General features: G+C 41.5%; 1 protein-coding gene across 2 annotated transcripts in view; it reads right to left on the bottom strand.

Moving 5' to 3' along the window:
* Positions 1 to 25674, bottom strand: part of rhbdl1 (rhomboid, veinlet-like 1 (Drosophila)) — a 48198-nt gene extending 22524 nt beyond the window's left edge. Inside the window, exons 1-5 of one of the 2 annotated variants that reach the window (XM_078279983.1) lie at positions 25166 to 25674; positions 12733 to 12891; positions 5090 to 5314; positions 4278 to 4426; positions 4005 to 4117 (exon numbers count right to left, since the gene is read on the bottom strand). In XM_078279983.1, the coding sequence (XP_078136109.1) occupies positions 4005 to 4117; positions 4278 to 4426; positions 5090 to 5314; positions 12733 to 12891; positions 25166 to 25204 (685 nt within the window). In that variant the 5' untranslated portion in view covers positions 25205 to 25674. The other variant, XM_078279985.1, reaches the window with a different exon arrangement.
* Between the last annotated feature and the right edge of the window lie 625 nt (positions 25675 to 26299).

Below are 26299 nucleotides of genomic sequence, written 5' to 3'. Positions count from 1 at the left end.
AAATGTACATAATTACTTTCCACCACTGTGCAGGGAAGAATCTGAGAGCTTAACTTTCACATCCTAACCTGGAAGCTGCCCAAAACACCAACAGTCCTACTGGCCATCGAATTTGAACATTTGACAGCTTCATAATTCGGATAATTTCAAATCTAAGTTGAAACAATCTCTAATATTAGATAGAATAAGCATGTAGGACTGATGATGTGTCTTTCCTTAAAGAAATGTTATTCTTTAATGGCACTTTTATAATCATCCTTATTTTGTATTTGTTGTCTGTTTTGTGTTTGCATATGAACTTTTTGGTATTTTTAATTCTGCTTTTTTATTGTACTATGTATGTATTTGTTTTTACAAAAACCCATCTACGAACAAGAATTGCAAATGAAATGCTATGATTTGTGGCATTGTTCTGCTCAGTAAATATTCTATGCGTATGTTTCTGTCCACATTAAAATAAACAAAACAAATCCAATTAAGATATTAAAAAAATTATATATTATTTTCTCAACAGCAAATAGAACACTGGATGACATGCAACAGCCAATTTGCAGGACACACACAAACAGTTTTGCTTTCTCTAAATATGGGTCTTAAACACACACACACACACACACACACACACACACACACACACACACACACACCTTTTTCTTCACAACCATGAGCTCTTGTTGAGACAGCAACACATTCTGTTGCCACCAGAATCTGTTGATATTTCAGCAAAAAAACCCAGATGATTTAAAGTGAAAGTTTTACCCCAGGTCTTTGCTGCCAGTGCCTGTCAATGTCGATTCTTCAATGTCAGATAACAAAAAGGAGACAAAAACATCACAGTATAGTATGTCAACACTAAAACCTCATCTACACACTGATATCTGAATTGAGTGGGACATGTTGAGGCAGCAGAATTGAGCTTGCTGTTATGAGAGGCCACTGGAGGATATGGATTGTCTCAAATGTAGGCTGTTAGAGAAGGTAGAAAGCCTGGGGCTCACACGGGGCTATGAGGAAAAAAAACATGATGTTCTGGCACCTGTTGATGTCCTAAAGCACATGAGTAAGCTGAAGGAGCTTTTGGCATGAGGGAAGGAGACCCAGAAGAGAAAGGAGGAAAAAAAGACAGCAGATAGAATCCCTGCCGCTTCCCTTTCATGTGGAGCTGGACTGAACCGTTGACCATGACTCAACATTTCACAATCATTTCGTCTGACATTGGGACTGTTTTGGAAACACATTTGGAAACATGAAATTCAGGTGGAGCTGCTCATCTGCTGTTAGTGCAGCAGAGCAAAGTGAGAGAGGACTAGTACAAACGTCTGATCGGCGCTGTCAGAAAATAATTACAGAGTTGTTGTTTCTTCTGTGAGCAAGGACAAAATGTGCAATGTCATACTTTATTTTCAGAAGGTGCACTTCAGTACAGGACCAAAGCAATATCCCGATGTGTATATAAAACCATCTGACCTACACAGATTAAAACCTTGTACTTTGTGAAAAAATTATCTTTTCTTTTAAATTGCATTGTTTATTATTTTCAAGATTATGAATGCAGAGACGCATGTTCATGCATGTGAGATATTTATATCTGTGAGCAGGATTCTATACTATTCACAGTATTGGATGCACTACAAAACTACAAAAAAAGAATAATTCTTTTGGCTTTGAAAGCAAGTCCTGCGCTACAGATATTCTTGCAGTTTGTTAAGGCACACACACAAAGGCACAATACCTGCAGCACATTGCTCCATAAACGCACCTACTGAGTGCAGCTAGAACCTGAAAACTTCGCTGCCCCAACAAAAAACAAAAAGCAACATGCGTGCGAAAGCTGATAGCAACAGCCGACATGATTGAACTCATAAGCTAGAATAAGAAGGCATGAATATAAACATGAGACAGCCATGGGCAACAAAATGAGGAAGAAGGGAAGAGAAAAATATAGAATTTCACTTAGTAATCTAAAGCACTAGGCAATTTCTAACATCCACAAGCAACAATGAGTTTACAAAGACTGAGGGGAAAGCTGTGTGTGAGGCAGTGAAACCACTACGAACCAAATTGTGCGCACGCGCACACACACACACACACACACACACACACACACACATTTAATAGATCAGTGAAAAAAGGGAAGGGGAGGCTAGAAGGAGGTACATGAACAAATACATAGATCCTATAATTCACATATCTAAATCTATCTACTGGGCATAGAGTCAGGCAGCTAGCATGGCTATAACGTTTGTTATATGAACTTCATTCAAAAAAAAAAAAATTGAGATGTGTTTCTACTGTGATGTAAGCCAAATAAACAAGTGAAATGTTAAAAGAATTGCTATAAAAGCCAATTTGAAGGATCGCAAATTCATCATGTTGACTTGCATAAAATGAAAAATCTCTCCATGCAATAATGCCATCCTCACTCCCAGTGTGTCTCACGACACCAAAACCTCCTGCTGCGCCCGAAACCCTGGCGGTGGCCTTCGCCTGATCCCTCACCTGGAAGCAGTGGCACCGTCTCTCTCGTCATTAACCCCCACTGACTCCTCCAAAACTCCAAACACACACAAAGAGTCCAGGTGCACTTCCCAACCTGCTTTTCAATGGACTATTTCCCCATAGATCACAACATTTGTGCCAGCACAGTTCCAATTTCCATTCCATCAACCAGAATCAGAAGGTGAAGTTATTATGCCGCTTAAAGTTGTTCATCCTCATGTGACCGTGAGGCAGCTAAGCTCCTCCTCACTGTTAAAAAGGAATTCATTTATTACTGTGTTGAAAGTTAAATGCAGAAAAAAAAAAAAATATTTAATTGCACACAGTTACACACTGCTACACTACAGTACTACAAAAATTACATTTTTGATCACCACAGTGTAAATCGTGCACAGAAATTCTAATGAATGCAGTTCAACTCCGGGCTCTGGGGGTATAAATATCACCATCTCCTCGCTGCTTTCTCCTCCTTTTTAATTCAGGCGGCAGCTTAAATCTCCAAACAGCATCTCAAACTGCACTTATAGGCTGATTCCCCAGAGAGAAACCCTGCCTCACTCTCCCACTTTTCCCCCTCCAAGTCCCATGCTTTCTTGCTTTCTCTAATAAATCAAAGCTACAATAATTTAGAAGTGTTAAGAGTGTGTGTGCATGTGAGTGTATTGGGAAGTGAGGGTTTGACTTTTACACAGCAAGAGTTTTGAGCAACTTTAACTCCATACTCTACGTACAGAGAGAGGACAGGAAAATAAATAAATAAATAAATAAATAAAGAACTTGGATATTTAGCCTAAAAATCACATTACTGAAAATAAACAAATATAACTTGATATGAATTTGGTTATTGCTCCCGACAGTAATCAAATAATTGTTAGCAAGAGATTTAGGAGATCCAAGACACAAATTGTTCCCAGTGAAGATGAAAGGGAAAAGAGGTTTATGCAGCAGTGTTGATATGACGTCTGAAAATGCGCATTAACAGCAAAAAACTGCAGGGAGAAAACCACATCCAGCAATCAGTGCAGATTTAAAAATCTCCAAACTCCAATCTCCAAACTGGCTTGGAGGGGGACAAAAGTTAATGAGGTTTCTTGTCAACACTCACAGACTTGAGTGCTGCAGCCCGACCTCTGGGCACAGCTCGGCTGCATTTGGTTTGTTGACTTGTATATTTTTCAAAGGTCTGGGCCACCAGCCGGGTCAGCATTTATTATCAAAATTATCAAAGAGGCCACTCATGGGTGTCAGCTTGAGGACGAGATGCTAACAAATTCCCCCACGACCAAGTCCACCCACACAATACACATGGACACACCTTTTTAGCTAAAAAATGACACCATGAATATCTGTTACATATTTTACATCAGCGTTAGTTTTGTTAGAAATGCACAATAAAATTAATGGAAATCAACAAGTCTTGTCTTGAGGCACCCCACGGGAAAAAAAAAAGGCACCCACTTTATGCTGGTTTCCATAATAATACACTTATTTTAAAAGACACTCACCGGCCAGCACTCCTGCCATGTAAAGCAGACTTATTCGTAAGATGCCATGGACCATCTCCAAAGGAACGCCAATCATCAGCTGCAGTAAAGCGTTGAACCCCAGCTGCTCCAAACTGATGAGAGAGCACAGAGAGGGAACAACATTCTAATGAAAACACAAGATAAGTGTTCCTCCTACAGCTGTGCATCGTCTGCAACAACAACCAACCAGATTTGAACTGAACCAGTGCTGCAGACATCAACATGAGGTCAAGTGGAGGTTTGTGAACGTACCCAACGTGCATGAACATGTAGCTGAAGAAACGCCACACTTGTGCACGGTGGCCGGGATGATAGACCAGGGGGCTCTTCATGAAGTCCGGCTGATAGGTCTGCAGTACCCACTTGTTTAGCATGATGCCATAGCACATGAACACGATAATCTGCAAAATGACACCAAACCCATTACACACTCTCTCTGCAGACTGCTGGTACAAAGGTGCAAAACAAAACCCCATTGTGCTACATGAAAGACACGTGACATTTTCTCTTTCTGGATTCCTCAGCTGATGCTTATTAGACTTGTGGAGACAATTACTGCTTGCAGAAAAAAAGGCACATCTGGTTCAATTCCATTAATTTCTCTTCATAGAATAATGACTCATTGTCTCTGTGAATTAAAACGAATGTGAACCGTTATTATCACGTCCTCATTGTCATTACAGCCCATTCATTGCCAATTGGAGGCATTATAAGAGCACTTGGCTTTCTTTCCTCTGAATTATGATGATTTTAGGGGAAGTTTTGTGAAAAAGCTGTAGGTTATTTTCGTCGCTTAATCCTCAACCATTCAACAGTGGTCCGTGTTAGTGGTTTTCCTTTTTTTCCCCCAAATGAATATAATAGGTCATTTAATGCCATCTTTTCAGTGGGTAAGAAGGGAACGACTGAGCCTACAGAAACAGTCTAAAGTCAGGGTTCTGGGTTACTAACACGCAAACTCAAGTAAAATATTGTGTTTTAGGAATATTTGAATCAGTGGGCTGCATCAGTAGAAAAATCTATATTCAGCTCGGTGTCTGATGACTTCACCTCCTAAATCTCACCTGTACGATGGTGACGATGGCGATGAAGACAGGCGGGGGACACAGGCGGTTCTGGTGGAAGTACCAGCGCCGGTCCGTCTCGCAGGGCAGGATCTCGTAGGCTACATAGCGCACAAAACGTTTGTACAGACCAAGCCCCGTCTCGTCCAGCAGGATCTCCCTTTGCAGCGTGCGGCGGCCATTCGCAATGGCCCGTCGGAAACTGCTGGAGCGCTTACTGCTCATCTGAGGAAAAAGGTGAAAAAACATGCATGTGTTACCCTCAGGAGCTCAGTGCAATATCTTGTGGACAACTGCTTGGATTTTAAAGAAACTCAGAGGAGCGATGAACATCGTTTTCCAAATCAGACGATGGGAGCTTAAAAAACATCAGTTTACTTACTTCTAACAGGGCACGTTTTTACTTTATTTAAAGGTAGGCCTATAGTTCCGCATTTTGGGAATAACCTAACTATCTAATTACCTCTGTCCAAAGGTAATTAATCTGCCTACGAGCCCATCTACAGCTCACTAAGTAACCGATAAATCTCGTTTAATTTCATGAAGTCTTCACCATGAAGTTGGGGTTGAGGTTGACAGGCAGTTACTTCCAGGCCAAGAAATAGTCACATAATTGGCATATAATACCCGTAAAACCACAACTTGTTGATTTTACGCTTTGATTGTTTTACGGATTAAACAAACAAGATAAAATGTGTTAATTAGTGAGCTTTAGAGGTAATGGTAGGTGGTTTTGTTACCTTTGACAGACTGTTTTTCAGTTTTTATGCTAAGCTTAGTTAGCTAAACCAACCGCCAGCTGTAGCCTTATATTTAACGGACAGATATGAGAGTTGTAGCAATCTTCTCATCCATCTCAGCAAGAGAGCAAATAAGCATATTTCTAAAAACATCTTAATAAGAATAGATGAGAAAGTTGACAGGCTAGTTTATTATTGTGACCTTAAGAAATCAGCAGACAGGTCATTCCCTGTGTTTGTTTTTGCTACTTGATGACTTAATGTTTCTTGCAATAAACTTGTCTCAAGCTGTTTTATGAGAATTACTGTCAGCAGCTGGAAGAGCACACCTTACCAGGATGAACAGATCTCATCATCGCCTGCTGCTGAATGTTTCATTTTAGCAATTAAATCCATAACTATCTTCATGCTAAGTGAGGGTAGGAGGATAGCTTCTTTTCATGTAAACTGAGGAGAAGCTCATCAGTGTGACTAATCATCCTAGATGGGGAGCCAACATTCATAAAGGATGGATTTCACAAGGGATAGTGTGACGGGTTATGTAAGTTCTACTTTTATAACCAAATTGTCGGGGGAAAAGAAATTACAATTATTTTCATTTCAGACTTTTTCTGTTGTTCTGACAGTTGTTCAGAGGCTTCAATGAAGAGTGAAGTTTCTTTTTTGCTATTCATGCTTAATGCTTAACTGGCATTAGACATAAAATGTATAAATATAATATAATATCTCAGCAGCAATTAAAATATTAATATCAAAGCCATGTTACATGTCTAAACAACTGCCGATCACTTTTTTGCCACAAGACAGATGACAGAACTGCAGCTGAATATTAATGTTTGTGATTTAGACAGTTGATTGCAGCTCAGACATCATAACAAATGGGCTGTTGAAGTGATGTTGCCCTTGAAAAGCAAATCTTTGTTAAGAGGAACTATTGCATTGAAAGGGAGAAAGGGTATGTGTGTGTGTGGGTTTGTTTAACTATATTCGTGGGGTCCAAAAACGGGGAGTTCAGTATACTTGTGGGGTCCCGACAGCTTTGTGGGGCCAAAATGCTGGACCCCACAAGTTTAAAGGGCTGTTTGAGGGTTACGATTTGGTTGTAGGATTAGGGATAGAATTAGGTTATGGTTAGGGTAAGGGTTAAGGTTAGGCATTTAGTTGTGATGGTTAAGGTTAGGGTAAGGGGCTAGGGAATGCATTATGTCAATGACAGGTCCCCACAAGATAGTGCCACAAACCTGTGTGTGTGTGTGTGTGTGTGTGTGTGTGTGTGTGTGTGTGTGTGTGTGTGTGTGTGTGTGTATTCATGTTATCACTGACTCCAGGTTTGCTAAGTGAGCAGGAGCTTTGCAGCAGCCTGCAGGCCAGCAGGACCAACTCTTGATACGTTCTTTAATAGAGGCTTAAGATGAAAACCATCCTAATGCCACTATTTTGACAGCCAAAGCAGAGAACTGGATACTGGATACCAACACAGTGGATTCTTTCCCACCAGAGATACCACTGAAAATACTGTCTGACCAGCTACTCACAGCAGGGATCTTTTACAGTTAATGTCTGCATTTTCTTATAGAAAACCAGCATGCATGCTTCACAGGTAAGATTTACTTAATACTCAGTGGCATTGCCAGATGCTTGAAGTCTCCAGAGAAGCTAAAACAATACAGATCCTTTGGGGACAACTGGCAGACTATGTAATTATCTCTAAATCAAAATATGTACTATAATGTGACGTGACACTTCATGAAAATTAGTTTCCTGGAAAAGCAGTGGAGGAGAAAGAGGGCATTTGGGCAGCAGCTGCAATGATTAACAGTATAAATCTAAAACAGCAGACCTTATGTAGAGGTTTCTAATAATAGTAACCTTAGACAATATGGCAGCTTTGTATGAAGTGTAATGAAACCTCCAGAGGGGGCCTGTAGGAAGTACAACCCGCCATTAAAGTACACCATTCATTAGCCAGGTCCTGCTGCTTGTAGACACAGCAGGGGGCATGGTGAAAGAAATTGAGGGTCAATATCTATAAAAGCTAATGAGCTAAATATACTGGAGGACAAAGACTGTAAATACATGAGCAAATAATGAAAAAGAAATGCTTCATAGATTGCTCCATAAATGGAGTAGCAGACTTTTTCAAGAAATCACTGAGGAAAAAACTGAAGAAAAAAAGTGCTAATCCGCTTTGGAAGTTAGCAGAGCTGGAAGTGGTGACTACCCTAACTGTGGGTAATTATGACACTGGTGGTTGTACACTACAGTGAGGGTGTGAGGGGCCTGTTGCACAATGATAACCAGAACGGTGTCGAGCTGGGCTGCTGGCTCTCCCACAGATGGAAGGATACATATTTAGTATGGAAATCAGGCCTGGAAAATGCAATTATACTATACTTGAGGCAGGGAGTGAACGCAAAAGAAGAGGAGTAGAGGGACATAAGAAGGCAGAGAGGGGGAAGATTAACAGGGGAAGATGAGCTGCCTGCCTGGGTGAGCTCGATTCCATATGCCGCCAATGGACAGTGAAGGTGAGACATCTCCTTTCTCATTCTAAATATATCTTCATATTGTTTAATTCACAATGAAAAAGATGAAATTTATATGAAGAAAAGAGGTGGGATAGAGAGAGGTTAAGTGATGTAAATATAATTGTGCGTTCTTCCTTTCTGTTGGCCTTTCTGTTCTTCTTTAAATAAAAGTTTCTGTTTCTGAGTTTATTTCATCTTTGTTTGGCTCGGTGACAACACCTGCCACCTCTTCACCTCACACTGTATTCTCTCCCATTCATGCCGTCTCTGTAAAAATGTACTCCCAGGAGACACAGCTAAACATAGCGATCACTTTGCTTCGCCTACTCTGACATGCAGGACTGCCGCCTCTAAAGTGAGCATTAGCAGCCTTTTGAAGTGATGACAGGAGAGAGACGGCGAACAGACAGTAAGGCACAAATGAGGAGCCAAAACATGAGATAACGCACTGAGAGGAGTGAGAGCAAAGGTGCACCAAAAATCGCATCTCATCCCAAGACTTGTGCATCGGTAACGGTGGAAGTTTCCTGACGAAGCAACGTCTGCCAGGGAATAATTGATGCTGAGGGTAAGAGCACGAAGATAAAGATAGCATTCCGACTGAATGGGCCAAACTGACAGCCGTGTGTGTGTGTGTGTGTGTGTGTGTGTGTGTGTGTGTGTGTGTGTGTGTGTGTGTGTGTGTGTGTGTGTGTCAAACAGCAGGAGTCTATCCTCCTCCTCCTCTTGGTAGCTGCTGTACATGCAGCTCTCAGCTCTAGTCAATTGTCCTTGATGGATTAATTAGCCACACCACATGGTCAATACCTCACAGCTCAATACTTATTAGTAATAACAATAAAAAAAACATGGTTTAAAGGATATTCAGGTGTCTACATTGATTTTGCTCAGTTTATTGTGGCGGCCATGAAAAATCATTTATCTTCACTAGAATGAACTGAGTTTACATAGTGATTCACCACCATCAAACTAAAAGTCTCACTATGAATGTTTACTATCAAATTTGTGAGTCATTCAAAAGACCTAAAAACTCCCTCTCCCTTACTTTCTCTCTCTCTCTCTCTCTCTCAGACACATACAGTACACTCGTACACTCTCAGAATCTAAATCACAGATCTCCGCCTCACAGATTCTACCCTGACCCAGATATTCAGGTTCTTTCTTGCCAAAATCCTTTTAAAATGAGAGTCCACCTTTTTCCCCTCAGCAGTTTGCGGCCTTCCTTCATGGTTTAATCATTGCGGTGCTAAAACGGAGAAAAAAAACAAACCTTCACTCCAGGACACTTAAGCAAAGTGCATCACTTTTAGCCTGCAATCCATCTAAAACAGAAAGCCTTGACTGGAGTTTGGTGTGGGATGTGATGTTGATAGGTAGGCTGTGGGCAATAATGTGACTTTGAATAACTTGAAAACCTTTAAATACTGTATATATCAACTGCAGTGTCTTTCGACTGGGCCTGTAGGTGAAGGTCATTTCTACTCTCTGTAAGTGCTCTCTTTCTTACAATACTGCTTCGTATGTGACAAAAGAAAAAAAATTTAAAACATATTACGTAAATATTACAACAGAAGAAGTAGGTTCAACAATTGGGCAGAAGGGTAACAATGAGGCACAAAGCAACAGTCTTCAAATCCTCCAAACTAAACAAAGAGAATCCCTCGCCATAATCTCTAAAATACACCCTCTACCCGTGTAATTAACCATGGCAGCCATTTTGGATCTCTGTCAAACATTAGCCAAATTACCACCCGAAGGAAAACAATGACACACTTCTTCAGTTACACAGCTGGTATATAACAGCATCGGATGACTCTCTTTAAAGAAATCGATTCGTGCAGTTACACACATAGGAATATATCCGACTTCAGGCTTACTGTACTCTCAGTCCATTAGCAGATGCTCGTCTATCACAGAATCGTCCCCCCAAAAACCCATGTGTGAACTTTGTCCCCTCTGGTGTCTCTCAGCCTCCTGCATCGACGAAACCTGCGTGTATTATTGTGCGTAAACATGTCAAAATGTGTGCCGGTTGTCTTGCTGTTTTTTTTTTGTGCTGCTGATGTGGATTAGTAGTCAGATACGGACCATACTCTTGGTGAGTGTATATGTGTGTGTGTGTGTGTGTGTGTGTGTGTGTGTGTGTGTGTGTGTGTGTGTGTGTGTGTGTATACAGTTCCCCAAGAGAGGTTTTAGCAGAGCGTTACTTATTCACCCCTCTGGCTGAACTGATGGAGTTCTCTGGCTAAGATCACCCTGCATGAAAGATGGGTTGAACATGAACAATGTCAGAGACAGTCTTGTACTTACAGATGCGCACAAGCACACACACACACAGAAGCTGTTGTCTAACGGCGCGATTCAAACACATTTACACCCACTGAGGTCGAGAAAAGCACCGTGGATTCACAGCTCCACTGAGTGAATGTAGAACAACAAATCAGAAAAATGTTGAACACACCCGTTAACTGGCAAAAGCTTACAGGCTAAAAGCATCGAAAAGGCATGGACTGAGGGCACACAGACACACACACACTTGCCATGTCCATTTTAATACGATGCAGGGGAGTTCCAATCAATCAATACAGACACCACATTAGAGGCACTGGCTATGATACTGGCTATGATATAATGGCAGCACTGAACTTTCCAAATCAAATTTCAACTGTCATCTGTCACACACCATAAAGCGCTACTTAATAAATCTGCCTGAGACACAGAGATGTGAATGGAGATAGAGGAAGAGAAGGGTCGGACAAAAAGCAGAGAATACGGGCTTGAGAGAGACTGGAGAAACTTAGGTGAAAATTAGTCATAGTGCAGTAGAGAGAAAGGAGAGGAGGAGAGAAAGGAAGCCAGGGGTATTTGTTGATGACCTGGTTGAAAATGTCATGCTACATACGGCACTTTCAGAGCGTCAGCCTGGAGTTCATCCCAGGGATCCCAGGATGAGTAGGAGGGTTGCTGCATTAATTAATAATAAAAACGCTTGTATATATGCAAATTCTATGCATGCACAGAACGGTGTGGACATGGCCTGTGTGCGTTAATGTGTGTGTATCAGACAAATCTTTAAAATCAGACCTGGGGGTCAATATCTGTGTGAGGCTGGGCATTCTCAAATTACCTCAGATTACTGACTGCTACTACCAATGCTGGGCTAATCGAAGGCAATTAGCATTTGGCTAATGGGCAATTTTAAGTGTCTCCCTGGTGCTTTCTGAGGCGAGGCAGGTTTTCTTTTCAGCTATAACATATGCTCACGAGTGTAGAATGAAAGGAGATCTGAGGGTTCAAAGAGGCAGGTTCAAAGAAAGGGGGGATAATATTACATTGGCTTGAAGAAGGGTAGATGAGAATGCACTGAAATGAGATGGATAAAAAATAAAATACAAATAATAACACTTCAAGAATGGCGTAGGAAGATAGTTGTACACTTCCGTTAAGGAAAGGAGAGGCTGCACTGTCGGAGCAGAACCTCAACACTGATTTCTCTGTAGTGGTACAGACTTTAGAAATGGGACCTGCTCCAAATTGAGTGGCCTTGTATGGCCTTCATCACAAATCATGGACAACACACGGGGAGCGAAAAAGATACTAAAAAAGAGACTGATAAACAGAGAGAGAAAAAGCAAGAGAGGGGGAAATGAAAAGTGAAGTGAAAATATTCCAGGAATTGTATTGCCTAATTAATCTCGGTGTTTACGACAAGCAGGTGCTCTTCTCAGCACTCCAATTAATCCATCAAGGAGAATCAGCCGTTCACACGTACATCTTTTCGTGAATTTCTAGTAAACACATGTGAAGAGGCAGGAAACGAAGAAAAAGAAGAGGCAGAGAATAAAGAGCCTGGCTGATTCAAAGCAGAGGCAAAGGACAAAAACTGTAAGTACTAAGTACTAAGAGAACATAATAGCACACACACTGTTCTCACATCAGTATATAAAACATGTTCTTGGACAGTATCCGTCTTGTTGTTACACTATTTAATATATTCATTTTGTTTGAATATATCAGTTATGAGAAATAAAATTGGTTGCTCTAATAATGTGGCTCTGTCAGCTTGGTGTGAGTGTTTTGTAGTGCTCGCTTGTGCACGGCTTGTGAGGTTAAGTGCCTGGATTTACCGACACATTAACTGGAAAGATTGATCCTCCTTTTGCAGGACAACGACCTGAATGGTCGAGTCAATTTTCGCCACTGCGGAGCTTGCCAGGCTCTGTCTGAATCAATTTTGTAACCTTTTCTGAAATCCAACAAAAGTGGGTGTATGTGTGGAAATGTGCGTCTGTGCTGCAGGACATGAAATGCATCATGCGACTCCCTCTGCATTGCTCTCTGTATATCTGTGTACGTGCGTCTGGTTTCCACTCACCAGCTCGATGAGCTCCTGGTAGCACACCTGTCCTTCTTCATTGCTCTGGACCAGGGCTAACAGCATGTCCAGTTTGGACGGGTCCAGCTGCAGCTCATGGTGCTCCACCAAGCTGGTGAAGTTCTCCACTGCGATGAAACCGGTGTTGTCTGGGTCCAGCTGCAAAAACAACAGCCAACTTTTAGACAATTGCTGATAATGCATGTATTGAAAATGCTATTTCAGTTATGCATCATGTTTGTTTTTTCATAATAAGCAGCACTGCAGAGATGAAGCGTCAGTTTGCCCTGAGGGAGAGTGCATCAGTAATAGACAGCTAAGATGTATACACAGAGACACAATAGATATTCATAAAGACAAATGAGAGCTACAGGGCTGAAGCCATGAGCTCAGACAGTGACAGTAGTATTAATTAAGCTGTGTTGCCTCTACGAATTAGACCTGCCTAAAGAAAAAGCCCCAATCCACCTCATTAAAGGAGCAGGTCTTTCACAGCAAACCACAGGATGGCTGTTGTTGTTGGGAGCAGCGAGAGAAAACAGGCGGGCATGTCATTCTAATACGCAGTAACGATCAGTGTATCTTTTGGTAATTCGATTTTTATTTCATAAACAGGTATTGAAAAACAAAAAACAAATGGTTATTTGATTTTCGTTTTAAAATACAAAATTTGAAATTGAAATACAAGGCGTTTTTTCCTTTTCCTGGTCAAAAGAGGATGAAAGATATTTAAAAATATGCTTTGATAATCATTTTCTACTTCACATAACAACAAAATAAAATCACTCCAAAATAGAAACAAAAACAGGCCTGTTTTTTCATAGGCCTATTCAGAGACCGGATGTTGTCATTTCCAATGCAACAGCGCCAGTGTATATATATATATATATATATATATATATATATATATATATACATGAATATATATATACGAATATATATATATATATATTCGGGTCGAAAACCTATGTATATTCGGCCAATTTATATAGGGTTCGGCTTCGGATTCGGCCGAATCCATATATATATATATATATATATATATATATATATATATATATATATATATATTCGGCTGAACCCTATGTATATTCCAACATTATATTCCAGCCAATATATATAGGGTTCGGTAGGGTTCGGCTTCAGGTTCGGCTTCAGCCAAACCCTATAGGGAGAGTGGGGTATGTTGTCACATTTCTCACACTGTCTAACATTTACTGACCACCATACATCACAATGGTATAAATGTCATACCAAATGACAGAAGGAAGTCTTGGGACCATATGTTGTATTCATAACATTTTCTTCTCTTATCTCATTACGGAGTTGTAGACTGTTGAATGGAGAATGTGCACTTGTGACAATTTGCCCCATCGGCGGGTAAGTTGACACACTAGATTATCTAATAAGAACACAATTACTTAATTGTGAATATTGATTTTAATTTTTAAATTCAAACCAGAACTGGAAATATAAGCAATCATGCCTAGAGAAAACAATACACATTTCAATCAAAACACATTAAGTGGCAAGACCACTTTACTTTGAACTTTAAACTCTAACGTTCTCTGGCTTGCACATAGATTCATGATAACTGAATGGAATGCTGCAGATAACTTGCTTAACTTAATATGTTTAACCTCTGAATTAAACAGATGCCCTGTATTTTACTAATCAGACTTATCTTCAGAGTCACAATTCTGGCACACATAAATTGCATGGCCTAAGGTGCAAGCATCATGGGCCCATTTGTTGCATTTTACACATTTTACCCAGGTCTCTTTTGGACGACTGTTTGAAAATGGTTCCACACAGACGAGGCAGAAGCACTCTTCATCATCTGATGATTACTCTTGTATAATTTTTCTTCTTTTAGTTGCCTTGTTCTTCGTAGGTCCAGTTCTATTTCAAATTTTGCATTTTAAAACGAAAATCAAATAACTATATTATAAATTAAGTTTTTGTTTTTTAATACCCGTTCATGACCTTTCTGAGTGGTTGCTTTATTTGACTGTGTGGGTCCGACCATGGTCACATTTGCAGTTTGTTTGCATGTGTGTTTTAAAAAAAAAAAAATACCACTCACTGACATCTGTATGCCAGTGCTGCTCCTCGTAATTGATTTAAGCGGGAGAGTGTCATAAAAATGTGGCTGTCTAAAATAGCACACTCTTAAAAATGGCTTGTAAAGTATAGAGTGTGCATCTACGCTGGGTTTATGTAATGTGGGGTTTTTTGGGCAGGCGGCAGCTTCACCTACTTATTACTTGATTTTTTTTCCCTCACCTTCTCCTCTTAGATGCATTCAATTGCTCTGCAATGAAACATTAATTTCTCATGCCAGCTCTCCTTAGTACATCTGAGTGTGTTTGTGAAAATGCGCCTGAGGACAAACTGGAGCAGTACAAAGAGACCACATGGGAAGAGCCCTTGCCGCTTCTCATTTTACTGTTTCCTGAATGCTAACACAGCCTCATTAGGTTTCAGACAGTAAACCGACGGCCTCTGGTTGCCCCAGGGAGGAGTGAGCTTTCAGATGTTGCATCAGTGTGGAGTCAGTCGTGCTGGATCATCGTTGCCCATGTCATGAGTACACAGGAAGAATCCTGTCTAGGCTGCCGTCTGGACCTGGCCTGCTCTGACATGGTTAGATAAAGGCGTTTCATCGGCTGCATGAGAAGAGCGGCATTAAACCTCGCTGCGCTGTGTCAGTCCTGACTGCAGCAGGCTCAAAGCTTAAAGCACTACTGCTCAACTAAGGAGCTAGAGATCAATCTGGGAATCCATTGGTGTGTGTGTGTGTGTGTGTGTGTGTGTGTGTGTGTGTGTGTGTGTGTGTGTGTGTGTGTGTGTGTGTGTGTGTATCCTTCCTCCTAAACATGTTTACTGTATATGCTCTGCTTCCCTCTACACTGTTTCCAGTTTCTTTGCAGACATTTAGTTGAACACAAGCATCCCTTTAATTCCATTTAATCTGCTTTTATCACTCCCCTGAAAACGTATGTATATATTCACCTGGTAGAGCACAGTGGAGGCAGGAACTAATGTGTTAGTTTTATGATGCTTGACTCGGCATGAGTGTTTTCCCACTGCTGGCTGATGTATCAAAGCTATTTTGTCAGTTATGACACTTTAACACTACTTTCTCTAAACCAACATGACTTAACAGCATATAAATGGGTATTAACCAATATTAACCAAGATTCTGTACACACACAACCATTGTTGTCTCAAGGGGATTTCCTGATTACACTCTTCAAATCATGCACATAAGTGAGGTCTGTTTACACATTAAGGGCAAAACTATACCATACTATATTACATCCCTCTTGGTCATTGTCCGTCACACATCTCTGTATAATTTCAACACTCAGCTCCTGACAGCCAGCAATGTCAAGGCTATCTGCAATGCATGTAAAAACAAATTCATGAACAAAAATGAACCAAGATGGGAAAAAAACGGCCCAGATCTATTTTTAGATAATCCCCTTAACTGAGTGTCCAATGGACGTTTGCTAAAACAAGGCTCTGTTCTGTCCTTGAGCAAAATGGTGCAGATATGGCAAGAATCTGTGATGTGTTGGGCACCGGGGTGGCATGTGGGGAATACAGGGGGAGAGACAGCACAAAAAAGACAGCAGAGAGGGTAGGTGGAAAATGGGAGAGGGAGGTGAGGTTGGTGGTCGGTTGATGAAGACATGAAAAATGATGAAGTTAAAGAAAAAAGTAGAAGTTCTCGCCTCGTTCTGTTATTCTGTGCGCCTGCCTAACCCAGCAGTCTGGCTCGTCTTCTTTTTCCTATAAGAAGGCTGTGACACACTCCAGTGCTCTGCATCCACTTGCCACAGAGGGGAGATAGATCAGATTCTAATGTGCTCCTGGCTCAGCCCAGGCTGACAGGGGGAACAGAGAGCCACACGGGGGACGTCTGATTACTGTCAGCCTCCATATGTCAGCACGTCACTGCACGTACAGCAGCAGCACAGAGGCAAACTGTATATGGTTGTGCACATTTACGCAAACCAAGTGTTGACACTGAGCTGTCATACTGCACAGATACTATTCCCTTCATAGTCTGACCTTATTCAGGAAGAACGTTGCACAGGGGAGCCTGTCTGCCGAGGATACAAGGAGGTGGGGGATTGGTTCTTGTAGCCAATTAGGGCTATCAATTAGAGGTGAGGTAAACGAGAGAGATGAATGAGTGTTGGCAAGAAGAGCCTGTTTTTTTCCTGGGCAGGCTGGTGACGTGGATGAACAAGGGGGGAGAGACAGAGAAGAAAAGGTTGGAAAAAGGAGGGAAAAAGCGCTGAGAGGGAGGCAGTTATTGAAGCGATCCAACACTGGTGAGGGCAACACTTTGACAAGCTGCATGCATTGCCATGGTTACCAGTCGCCTGCGTGTCATCTCTTTCTTGCATATCCCCCCCCCCCCCAACATATTGGGGTTCAAGATGTAAAGGAAAGACACAAAAGGGGGGAGAGAAAGAGATGATAAAAGAAAGGCTGAAGGGAAAATAGAATACAGATGGATGTAGTGTTAATTTCGTCAGATGAGACTAAATATGTTCGTCAACGACCTTTTTTTCCCTGACTAAGATGAGACGATGATGAGACTGCACCAATGTCCAAAATGCTGACTAAGACTAAATTAACATGCATTAGACGAGACTAAAACGTTTTGCATAAAATAAAAACTAAGATAAAATCTCTCTTGATTTTCGTCTACAATCGTCATCGTTTTCATCATGAGATAGAATATTCAGCTGTTACGCCTTCAAAATATTCCGAATGAGTTTGTGCTGTTGCTGCAAGCCTCTGTCTTTTCTCAGAAAACACTTTTCTCCAAACTATATCTATCTCTGAGCTCAGATCGCTGTCTTTGTGTCCTTGCATCTCCTATTTCTGCTGATGGTGTGTAATGATCAGCGCGGGGGGAATGATTATCAGAAATAATCTCAGAAAAACTTTGTTATTTAAAAAAAAAGACAAAAATGTTCTGACTAAAACTTGACTAAGATACCTTGAGTTCTCTTTTGACTAAAACTAGACTAAAATGACGAGACTTTTAGTCGACTAAAACTTGACTAACAAAAAAAGATATGTGAATGACTAAATATGACTAAAACTAACGAGGACATTTGGCACAAGACTAAGACTAAATTAAATATAGGTGACAAAATTCACACTAGATGGATGGGAAGACACCAATGAGATTAGAATGAGGTGGTAATAAGACGGGCGCAGGGCTTAGATGTAAAGGGAGGTGGGGCGGGAGATTATGGATGGAAGTTGGACGTGTTAAGGCACAGAGAGCAACTTGGCTGGCTCAAGAGCAAGTGGGAGGAGATGGACAAGACATGGGATGGAAATGTATACACGAGGAGGAGAAGAAGGAGGAGGGCAAAGAGGAGAGGAATGCTGACTGCAGGGGAATGATCTCAGTGTTAACCCTCTGGACCTCTATTACCTCCACCGCAGCGACTCTGACTGACTCCAGCCCACAACTGACTTATCAGTCTGTTCCACAGGGGCTCAAGGGTGAACCCTCCAGCCCGGGAACAAACCACAAAACCTAGCCATGATAGACGTACAGCCAGTGGGCTGAAACACAGCCACTTCTATCGTCCTACCTATAGAAGACTGACACACAACCAATGACAAGGCACGTGTATGTCGCACTAGGAGAGTTGTAGCTAATTCTGCCATCACATCAGGCAGAAAGTAGATAAAGATACCCACTCACTTTGCATGCATTCTCTTTAATTATCACCAGCCAACTCAAGATGGCACAATTTCAACTGTTTTATGAGGCTCTTCCAGATTTTGATAATGGATTGTTTTTGTAATTTTGTCAAGAAAATTATGACAAAAGTTCACGATTTCCAGCTTCTCAAATGTGTTTTCTATGATAGCAAATTAAATTTTTTTGATCAAACTATTTTCTGGCATGACAAATGGTTAGTGAATAGTATAAGTAACCCTAAATCTTCAAACTAGGATTTATTTTGAATAGGGCTCCAGCTGACTTGAGGCATCCATGTTTGAACACACCCCAGTATTGGTTACCACCTAGTCAGCTATATTGAAATTAAAGTATTTGGTCTGTATTAATTACATACAAAACAGAAACCGCAACACCACAAGAGATTTACCATAGACCGAAAGGGTGTAAGCCTAAAGTCAAAAGTAAAAGAGCTAGGGGACCGGGAAAATAGGGGAGGGTCATGTCTTTTTATTTTTGTTGAGGGGAGGGTCATCCAACATTTTTTAGTCTAGGGGGGGGAGGGTCACCCAACTTTTGTATTCATGAGAACAGCAAAATTTCAAAGTGGCTTGTTCATTTAAAATTAAACACTGCAGTTGGTGCTAAGTGGAGCGTGTGAGCGCTGATCGCGGTTACATGTCAGTTAAACTTCTCATCTCCAATCCTATCTGTATTTGTGAGAAGTGGCGCTGTCCTGAGTTGAAAGACAGCATACTTTATGGCATTACTATCGAGTTAATAGGCATGTGTGTTTGTTTCGGCCGCTGTCCATTTCCTAAGGTTCTGAAATGCAAACATTTCTTGACTAGCCTACTTTTTTTTTTTTTAAAGGGCGTGTGCCCGTATGAGCACCCACAGAGGAAAACATAAATCGGCGCCTATGATACAGAAAGACTGACAGATCTAATATACATGTTATCATTTATTTAAAAGACTGTCAAAGGCAGACAGGTATCTTTCTGCCCCGTCAGACGCTGCTCTCCCTCTCCTCTGCCTGCTCCGTGGCCACGTGTGTGAGTGACAGCCCGGTCAGTGAGCTTGCGCCCACAATCTCTTGTGGAGCTTTATAACTTCGAAAAACCACAGGTTCCAGTTAATCTTATAATGGATATGTGTGTTGAGTTATTTAAACAAACGATCGGGGAAATAAACGCCTCTTGTCCGCGAGTCTCCTGATAGAGCTCCAGCTCACAGCGGGGTCTGTGAAGGTGGACAGGCCGGGCGGCAAGCCAGCGATACTAGTTTACTAGAGGAGTAACTTAGTATTTGAAGTAATGTAGTAATGCAGGAAGTGTGCATTTAGTTTCCATGCTTATGTGTGTTTCCACAACAATGTTAATGAGTAAATCTACTGAAATGGCCACCATAATAGTGGAGTGTGATGTGTAAGATGAGGAAGCAGAGGTTAAGTCATGTATGTCATGGATGTAAAACACTATGGCTAACTGTACATCTTTGCCAAGGGCAAACCAGTGCAGAAAACATCAATAAATTGTTGGGGAGGGTCATGTGTCTTTTCCCAATCATTCTGGAGGGTAATAGAAAATTTTAGTGCTGGCGAAGGGAGGGTCAAGTCTTTTTTGACTAAATAAAAAACTAACAGTCCCTAGAAAGGTTGATAGTTGTTGAATGAACAGTATCTACACTTTGGCAGATGGTGATTATAACTTCCATTAGGTAGGAATGCAGCACCAGCACTGGTATAGTTCCCACTGACTAACCCCCGTGGCACAGAGCCAATACTAAGGACTACTTTGGTCTCTGTGAACAAGGCTGTCAAGCTTGGACAGGACTGTGTGTATCTGCAGAGGGCAGTGGCATTTACAGGGCAGAGCATATATGCATGGCATCAGATAAAACCCTTTTGATTAATCTTTGCTGCCCTCAGGACTCACTGGTGTTCACCAACAACTGGGCCACTGACTCCGTAATCATCACAATGCACGTTCTGCCCTGCCGTTTACCATCATTATGCTCAAATTTTACTACTTTGGCACTGCGATGCGATGGCCGTTAGATCCAAACCACTCTCTCCTCAAGTGGAGACGAGTGTAGAGAGACACCCGCAGGGATTTTCCTTCATGCAGACAATCATCTAACTACATTTCCTGGCGTTTAAACACAGTACAAACAGCCAGAGGCATTTTCAAATACAGCTCAATGCAAATTACCATCAGAGAATGATGAAAAGGGACTGAGCCCTATTCTCTCTACTTGATATAAGTATGTCAAAATAGTATTCAGAACCTCACGTCCATATGGGAGAGATATACATAAGCCAGATAAGAACTGAATGACGCATTTGATATAATTGATCATGATTTACTGAAAAATTGAAATATTATGGTTTTTCACGAACAGCAATATTATGGATGGAAAGTTATTTGACAGAGAGAAGACAATTAGTTTACTTTAATGGAAGCTTTTCAAAGGTAAGGGTTGTGGAACATGGCGTGCCTCAAGGAAGTTGTCTTGGGCTGCTCCTCTACACAATCTTTACCAATGATCTTCCATCTGTTTTAGATAAAGCAAGCATTTCAATGTTTGCTGATGATTCCACTATATATTTAGCAGGAACTGATATTGGTGATTTAAATTAGGGCTGTCAGCGTTAACGCGTTAATCGCGATGCGATTAAGGGCCGACGTGACGCGATACATTTTTTTTTAATCGCATGCCGACATTTATTAATTTATTTTACACTTCACTCGGCTTAACAGGCTACTATTTTGACCCTTTGCAGCACCGTTACTTATCATCAAGCTGCCACTTCCGCATAACACATCCTGCTGCTGCAGGCTGCAGGCATGATGGAGAAAGACAGCAGCAATGAAATCCTGAATGGAGCTTTTTATTTTCCAAAACTCCCGGACGGCTCTAAGACAAGTTGAAATTGACAAAGTTGACATTGATCACTGGACGTCAGTGAGTAATCAACATTATTTAGGAGTTACTAAACACTATATTGACTCTAGTAAGGATAGGGATTTTTAGTTTTTTAGTTAGGTACTTGGAGGAATTGTGCAATAATGACAAATTCACACATTTTTCTTTTGTTTACAGTAAATAAATAATTACAAATCTTAAAATCAAGTTCATAAAGTAACTTTCTTTGCATTCATTTGATTCCCAATCAAGATACACTGGTAAAAATTGCTTTTGATTGTTAATATGTACTTAAAAACTGAAATGCAAAATAATAGAATTTTAATCATGTGATAAAATATGCGATTAATCGTGATTAACTATAGAACTTCAGCGATTAATCGCGATTCAAAAAAATTAATCGTTTGACAGCTCTAATTTAAATACAAAACTACAGAGAGAGCTACAGTTAGTCGTGGACTGGATAAGGAGTAACAAATTGATTCTCATTGATCTAAAACAACCTGTTTAGTGGTTGGAACTCCTTTTTCTTTATGTTCTAAACCGAAACTTGAACTCAGCATAGAGCAAAATTCTGTAGAGCAAAGAGAAGAGGCTAAACTTTTGGGAGTGATGATTGATAACAGATTGTGTTGGGATAGACATGTTCAGAAACTGGTAACTAAAATGGGCAACACTTTGTCTGTTATTAAAAGGTGTGCAAAAAACTTTACACTACAGACCGTTAAACAAGTACTTCATGCTTTGTTTTTTTCACACCTTGATTACTGTTCTGTGGTTTGGTCCAGCACCTCAACAATTAATATAAGAAAACTACAAATGATTCAGAATAAAGCGGCACGTGTGGCTCTCATGTGGGTTTAGATCAAATGTTGATAAAATGCATGAAAGCCTCTCATGGTTTAAAGTTAAAAACAGATTTGTGTATTCACTAATGTTTGTTTTTTTACATAATGTTATAACAAACAAAACACCTTTTACTTTATATACAAAACTATGTTTTAGTACTGATATACATCATTATCCAACAAGGCATGCAGTACGATGTAGTTTTATTTTACCTAAAGTGAAAACCAAATCAATTCAACGTTCAGTTAGGTAGAGGTATTTTCAAATGTTGTGTAATCTGAATAATGTCTTGTGCGTATGATGTGTAATGTGATGTCATAAATTGTATTGTCACATGATAGATTGTAGGACCCCAGGAAGAATAGCTTTTAGCTTATGCTGAAGCTAATGGGGATCCAAATAAAACAAAAAAAAACAAAACATATATTCACCAACTAATGATAGAGTACTTTAGTGGCTGGGTGCTGCCGACCATGAGTTGCCTTATCAGTGGCGCTGCAATAGAAAGACTATCAGTGAAACTGCGTCTGTGTGTGTGTGTGTGTGTGTTCTGATCATGAGCATATGTGTAAGCCTGCATAGGCCAGAAATAGCCTGAGCTCAGCATTGCAACCTCCTGCAGACAAAGACTAATAAAAAACTCACTCATGTTGCCACTGTTGCTTTCTCCTAGTCTCCCCCTGCAGCATTTTCATGTGATTCTGTGTGATACGGCTGCAATATACCGTCTTCTTTACACCTGCACTGCTCATATAAACTAAGCATGCAGTTTTTCTTCTGAGGCAAAACATCCTGATTGAGGAATACTCTAGGAAACCCCAAAAGCATTGAAGTTTAGTGCCTTAAACATTTAATGTGTGTTTGACTGAAAGGAATGTTAGGCCAGTTGTAGCTTAAATCTAAATATTTATATAAAAAAAAAGTGTAATGTTGCAGGTTTAAAACCTTAGACTGGGTAAAAACTAAGCAGTGACAGAGTAATCCTTTCCCTTTACAAATGGCTACGCAGAAAATACCCCCAAGCAAAGCACTTGACCTCTAGGTGCTCTCGTAGATTTGCTTAGAGGCTGGTGGGACACTGTGGTCGTTGTGGGAAGCCTCCAGTGAACGTGACTATTTCAATCTGGAGGTGCAAAAAAACGAGGCATGCTCTGCAAAACATTTTCCTGGATGAGACAAGCAGAAAAGTGCCCAATGTTTAGACAGGCAGCAGGCTTTGCTAAAAACAAGCTTGCCTGTTCACAGTCCAAAAGCTGTTTTCTCTTCATTCTGGTTTAATTAGAGAGACCTTTTCCAAATCAAAGTCTGCTTGGAGTCCCAAAAGTGGAAAAAGCCTGTCGTCAGCCAGAGTGAGTGATTTGGTCTAGACTTGAGCTTAATGGGACCACAGTGTGCTCAACTGTGGCCTGTCTACATGAACATAGTGGTGCAAGCACAGCAAACCCCACAATCAATAAAACAACCAGCCGTTTACAGTGTGGAAGTATTGGCTTCATCTGCAGCCCAAGGACCTGCTACTTCGAAAATGGATATTGACACAGATGAGTCAGCCTCTTTGATACTGCATTAAAATGTGTCTATGAAGGAATATGTGTTGTTGAGGTATTACTAAGTAGTTGTTATCACTGTAGTGCTTATATGACTCACCAGTGTGACCACAGAGCATCTTCTCACTCAACCCACACGGGCTTCCTCCACTTGTTATAAAAACACACGAACACATTCATAAAAATGCAACTGTGCACACACACACAGACAGACAGACAGACACACACACACACACACACACACACACACACACACACACAGACACACACACAGACACACTTCTCCCCAAGGCTCTTGAGTGTGTTGATCGATGTGTTGTTGATGGGCCACTCCTGACCCCTAACCCTTCAGCAGTTAATTGATTCCTCCCTCTTGGACAGAATGATTGCCCAATCTATCTGTCCATCAGCCAAAACCCCAGTTCATCATCAAAAACACGAGACACATTAGAAGGCTTAGAGTTAACACATACACTTACGCTCACGCACACGCACGAGCAACATATGTTTTCAGGAAACACTTGCCAAATATAGACATAGCTTTCTGCCTTCAAATCCATATTGGCTTGTTAATTTTGGAGATGGTAGACCAAACCTTAACTCAAACATAGATCTGACTGAAAAGTAAAAACAGCAGTTTGGGTATAGAGGAATCTAAGAAACCAGATGTCAAGATAAATATTTTCCACTGGCCTAAATATGGCCACTAACACTGTGTTTTCAACAGCAGGGCTGAAAAAGAAGAAAACTGTTTAAAGCCAAATAGCTTCTATTCTAGAAGAAACCATGGACTTCACAGGCACTGCCTCGTTGGAAATGAAAAAGCTGAATAATCTTGCAATCTTTGTTTTTTTGTGACCCTGAGATGATAAGACTGGGGATGTGGTAAACAGAAACAAGTCAAGAAAAAGCACAAAGAAAAACATTCCCAGGAACAGACACAATTTCATGCACATGCAGCATGATTGCTGCTAATGCAGCAGCTATAATCGACCATTATCGTATGCTTTTTGTGTCATTCATCAAATAGAGAATGCTCCAATCAATCCATCTATACATCCATTTATACATGCATATCCATCACTCAATTTGCACACAAACACCCCTTCCTCCCTCCCTCATTCCCATAAACCATGACATGAAGCCCCCCCCCCCCCGTGGCTCATGATCTGACCTCACATTCTCTGGGCCCACATGGCTCCATGATGCTTGCGTCCGTCGTGTTGTCTCACGCTCTCATTTTCCCTGTGCAAACAGCCCCTGCTATCAATCCTAACATCAGCTCTCACCCCCAGCCTCCACGTCTCAATCCCTGGATAGACGGTGAGGTGGCCAGGAGCCCGTAACCATAGAAACCTCTGCCGCTGCCTGCTCACTCGCTTACCTGCTCTTGTATGAGCTGAAACAGGGAGCTTCTATCCATATACTGGCCAGGGAGGTGAGAGGAGCCGCCGCTGACAAGGGCATAGGGAGGAGCAAGAGAGGAGTGGTGGTGGTGTTGGTAAGGCTGGGATAAGGTGGAGGGGGATTTGGTTAAAGTAGCAGCTGGTGCCTAAATTGTAGCGTCAGGCCCCTTTTGTAGCTGCTGCGTCCCCCCCTTGATGATGGAGAATGCCTGGTGAGCTCTGCCCCTGGATTTCCTTGCTGGTGGGTGTCGCTGGGGTAAGAACCGGTGCTGTGTGGCTCCGTGTTGGTGCTGAGAGTGCAGACGGTGGTGCAAATGGGCCGTGACTCTGCTCTGTGCCAGTGCAGCGTGGCGCGGCAGTAAACCCAGCTTCAGCAGACGACAGGCAGGCACGCACGCAGGCAAGGCAGATCCAGCAGCTCTCATTCACTCTCCTCCTCCTCCTCCTCGCTCTCCTCTATCCCATTGCACTGACTGCTACCTCTCTCTCCCTTCCCTCTCCTCATACACACACTGCGCCGCCTGCATACCAATTAGGCAGGGGAGGGAGGCGGCCTCTCTCTTCCAATTGGAGACGGGGAAGGAGTGTCCATGGGCTGCGGCTCCTCTCCTCTCCTCACTACAAGTAAAGGCATCTCAGGGAGGGAGCAGGGGATGGGCTCCACTGCGGCTTTGCGCTTATTACAGGCACAGACCCCCCACACACATGTCTGGTCTGCTACTGACAGGCATACACACACAAACCCACGCACTGTCAACAAGACAAAAGCTACAAATACACAGACAGGCATATGGTGAAATCCTCACCATGTGATGATTGTGTTAAAACTACGGAAGACAAAGGAGATGAATGGCACGGGAGACAACACAAAACTACTAATGATATAAATAGCACTGATGGATAGACTGCTCTGCAACCCTTTACAGTACATATCTGTGCTAATTATAAGCACTGGCACATTAACACATTGTATGCACTGCTGCACAATCAAGCAAACTCCCACCCCCAACATGAATGCACAAACATAAAATTAAATTAGACTGTTTGGACGGCTCACTGATCCTCCAATGAGCTCAAAAGAATACCACCCTACGACAATAACACAAGACCAC

The sequence above is a fragment of the Sander vitreus genome, chromosome 21 (assembly GCF_031162955.1).
Source record: "Sander vitreus isolate 19-12246 chromosome 21, sanVit1, whole genome shotgun sequence".
In the NCBI taxonomy this organism is placed as follows: Eukaryota; Metazoa; Chordata; class Actinopteri; order Perciformes; family Percidae; genus Sander; species Sander vitreus.
This window is presented reverse-complemented; position numbering and strand designations above follow the sequence as displayed.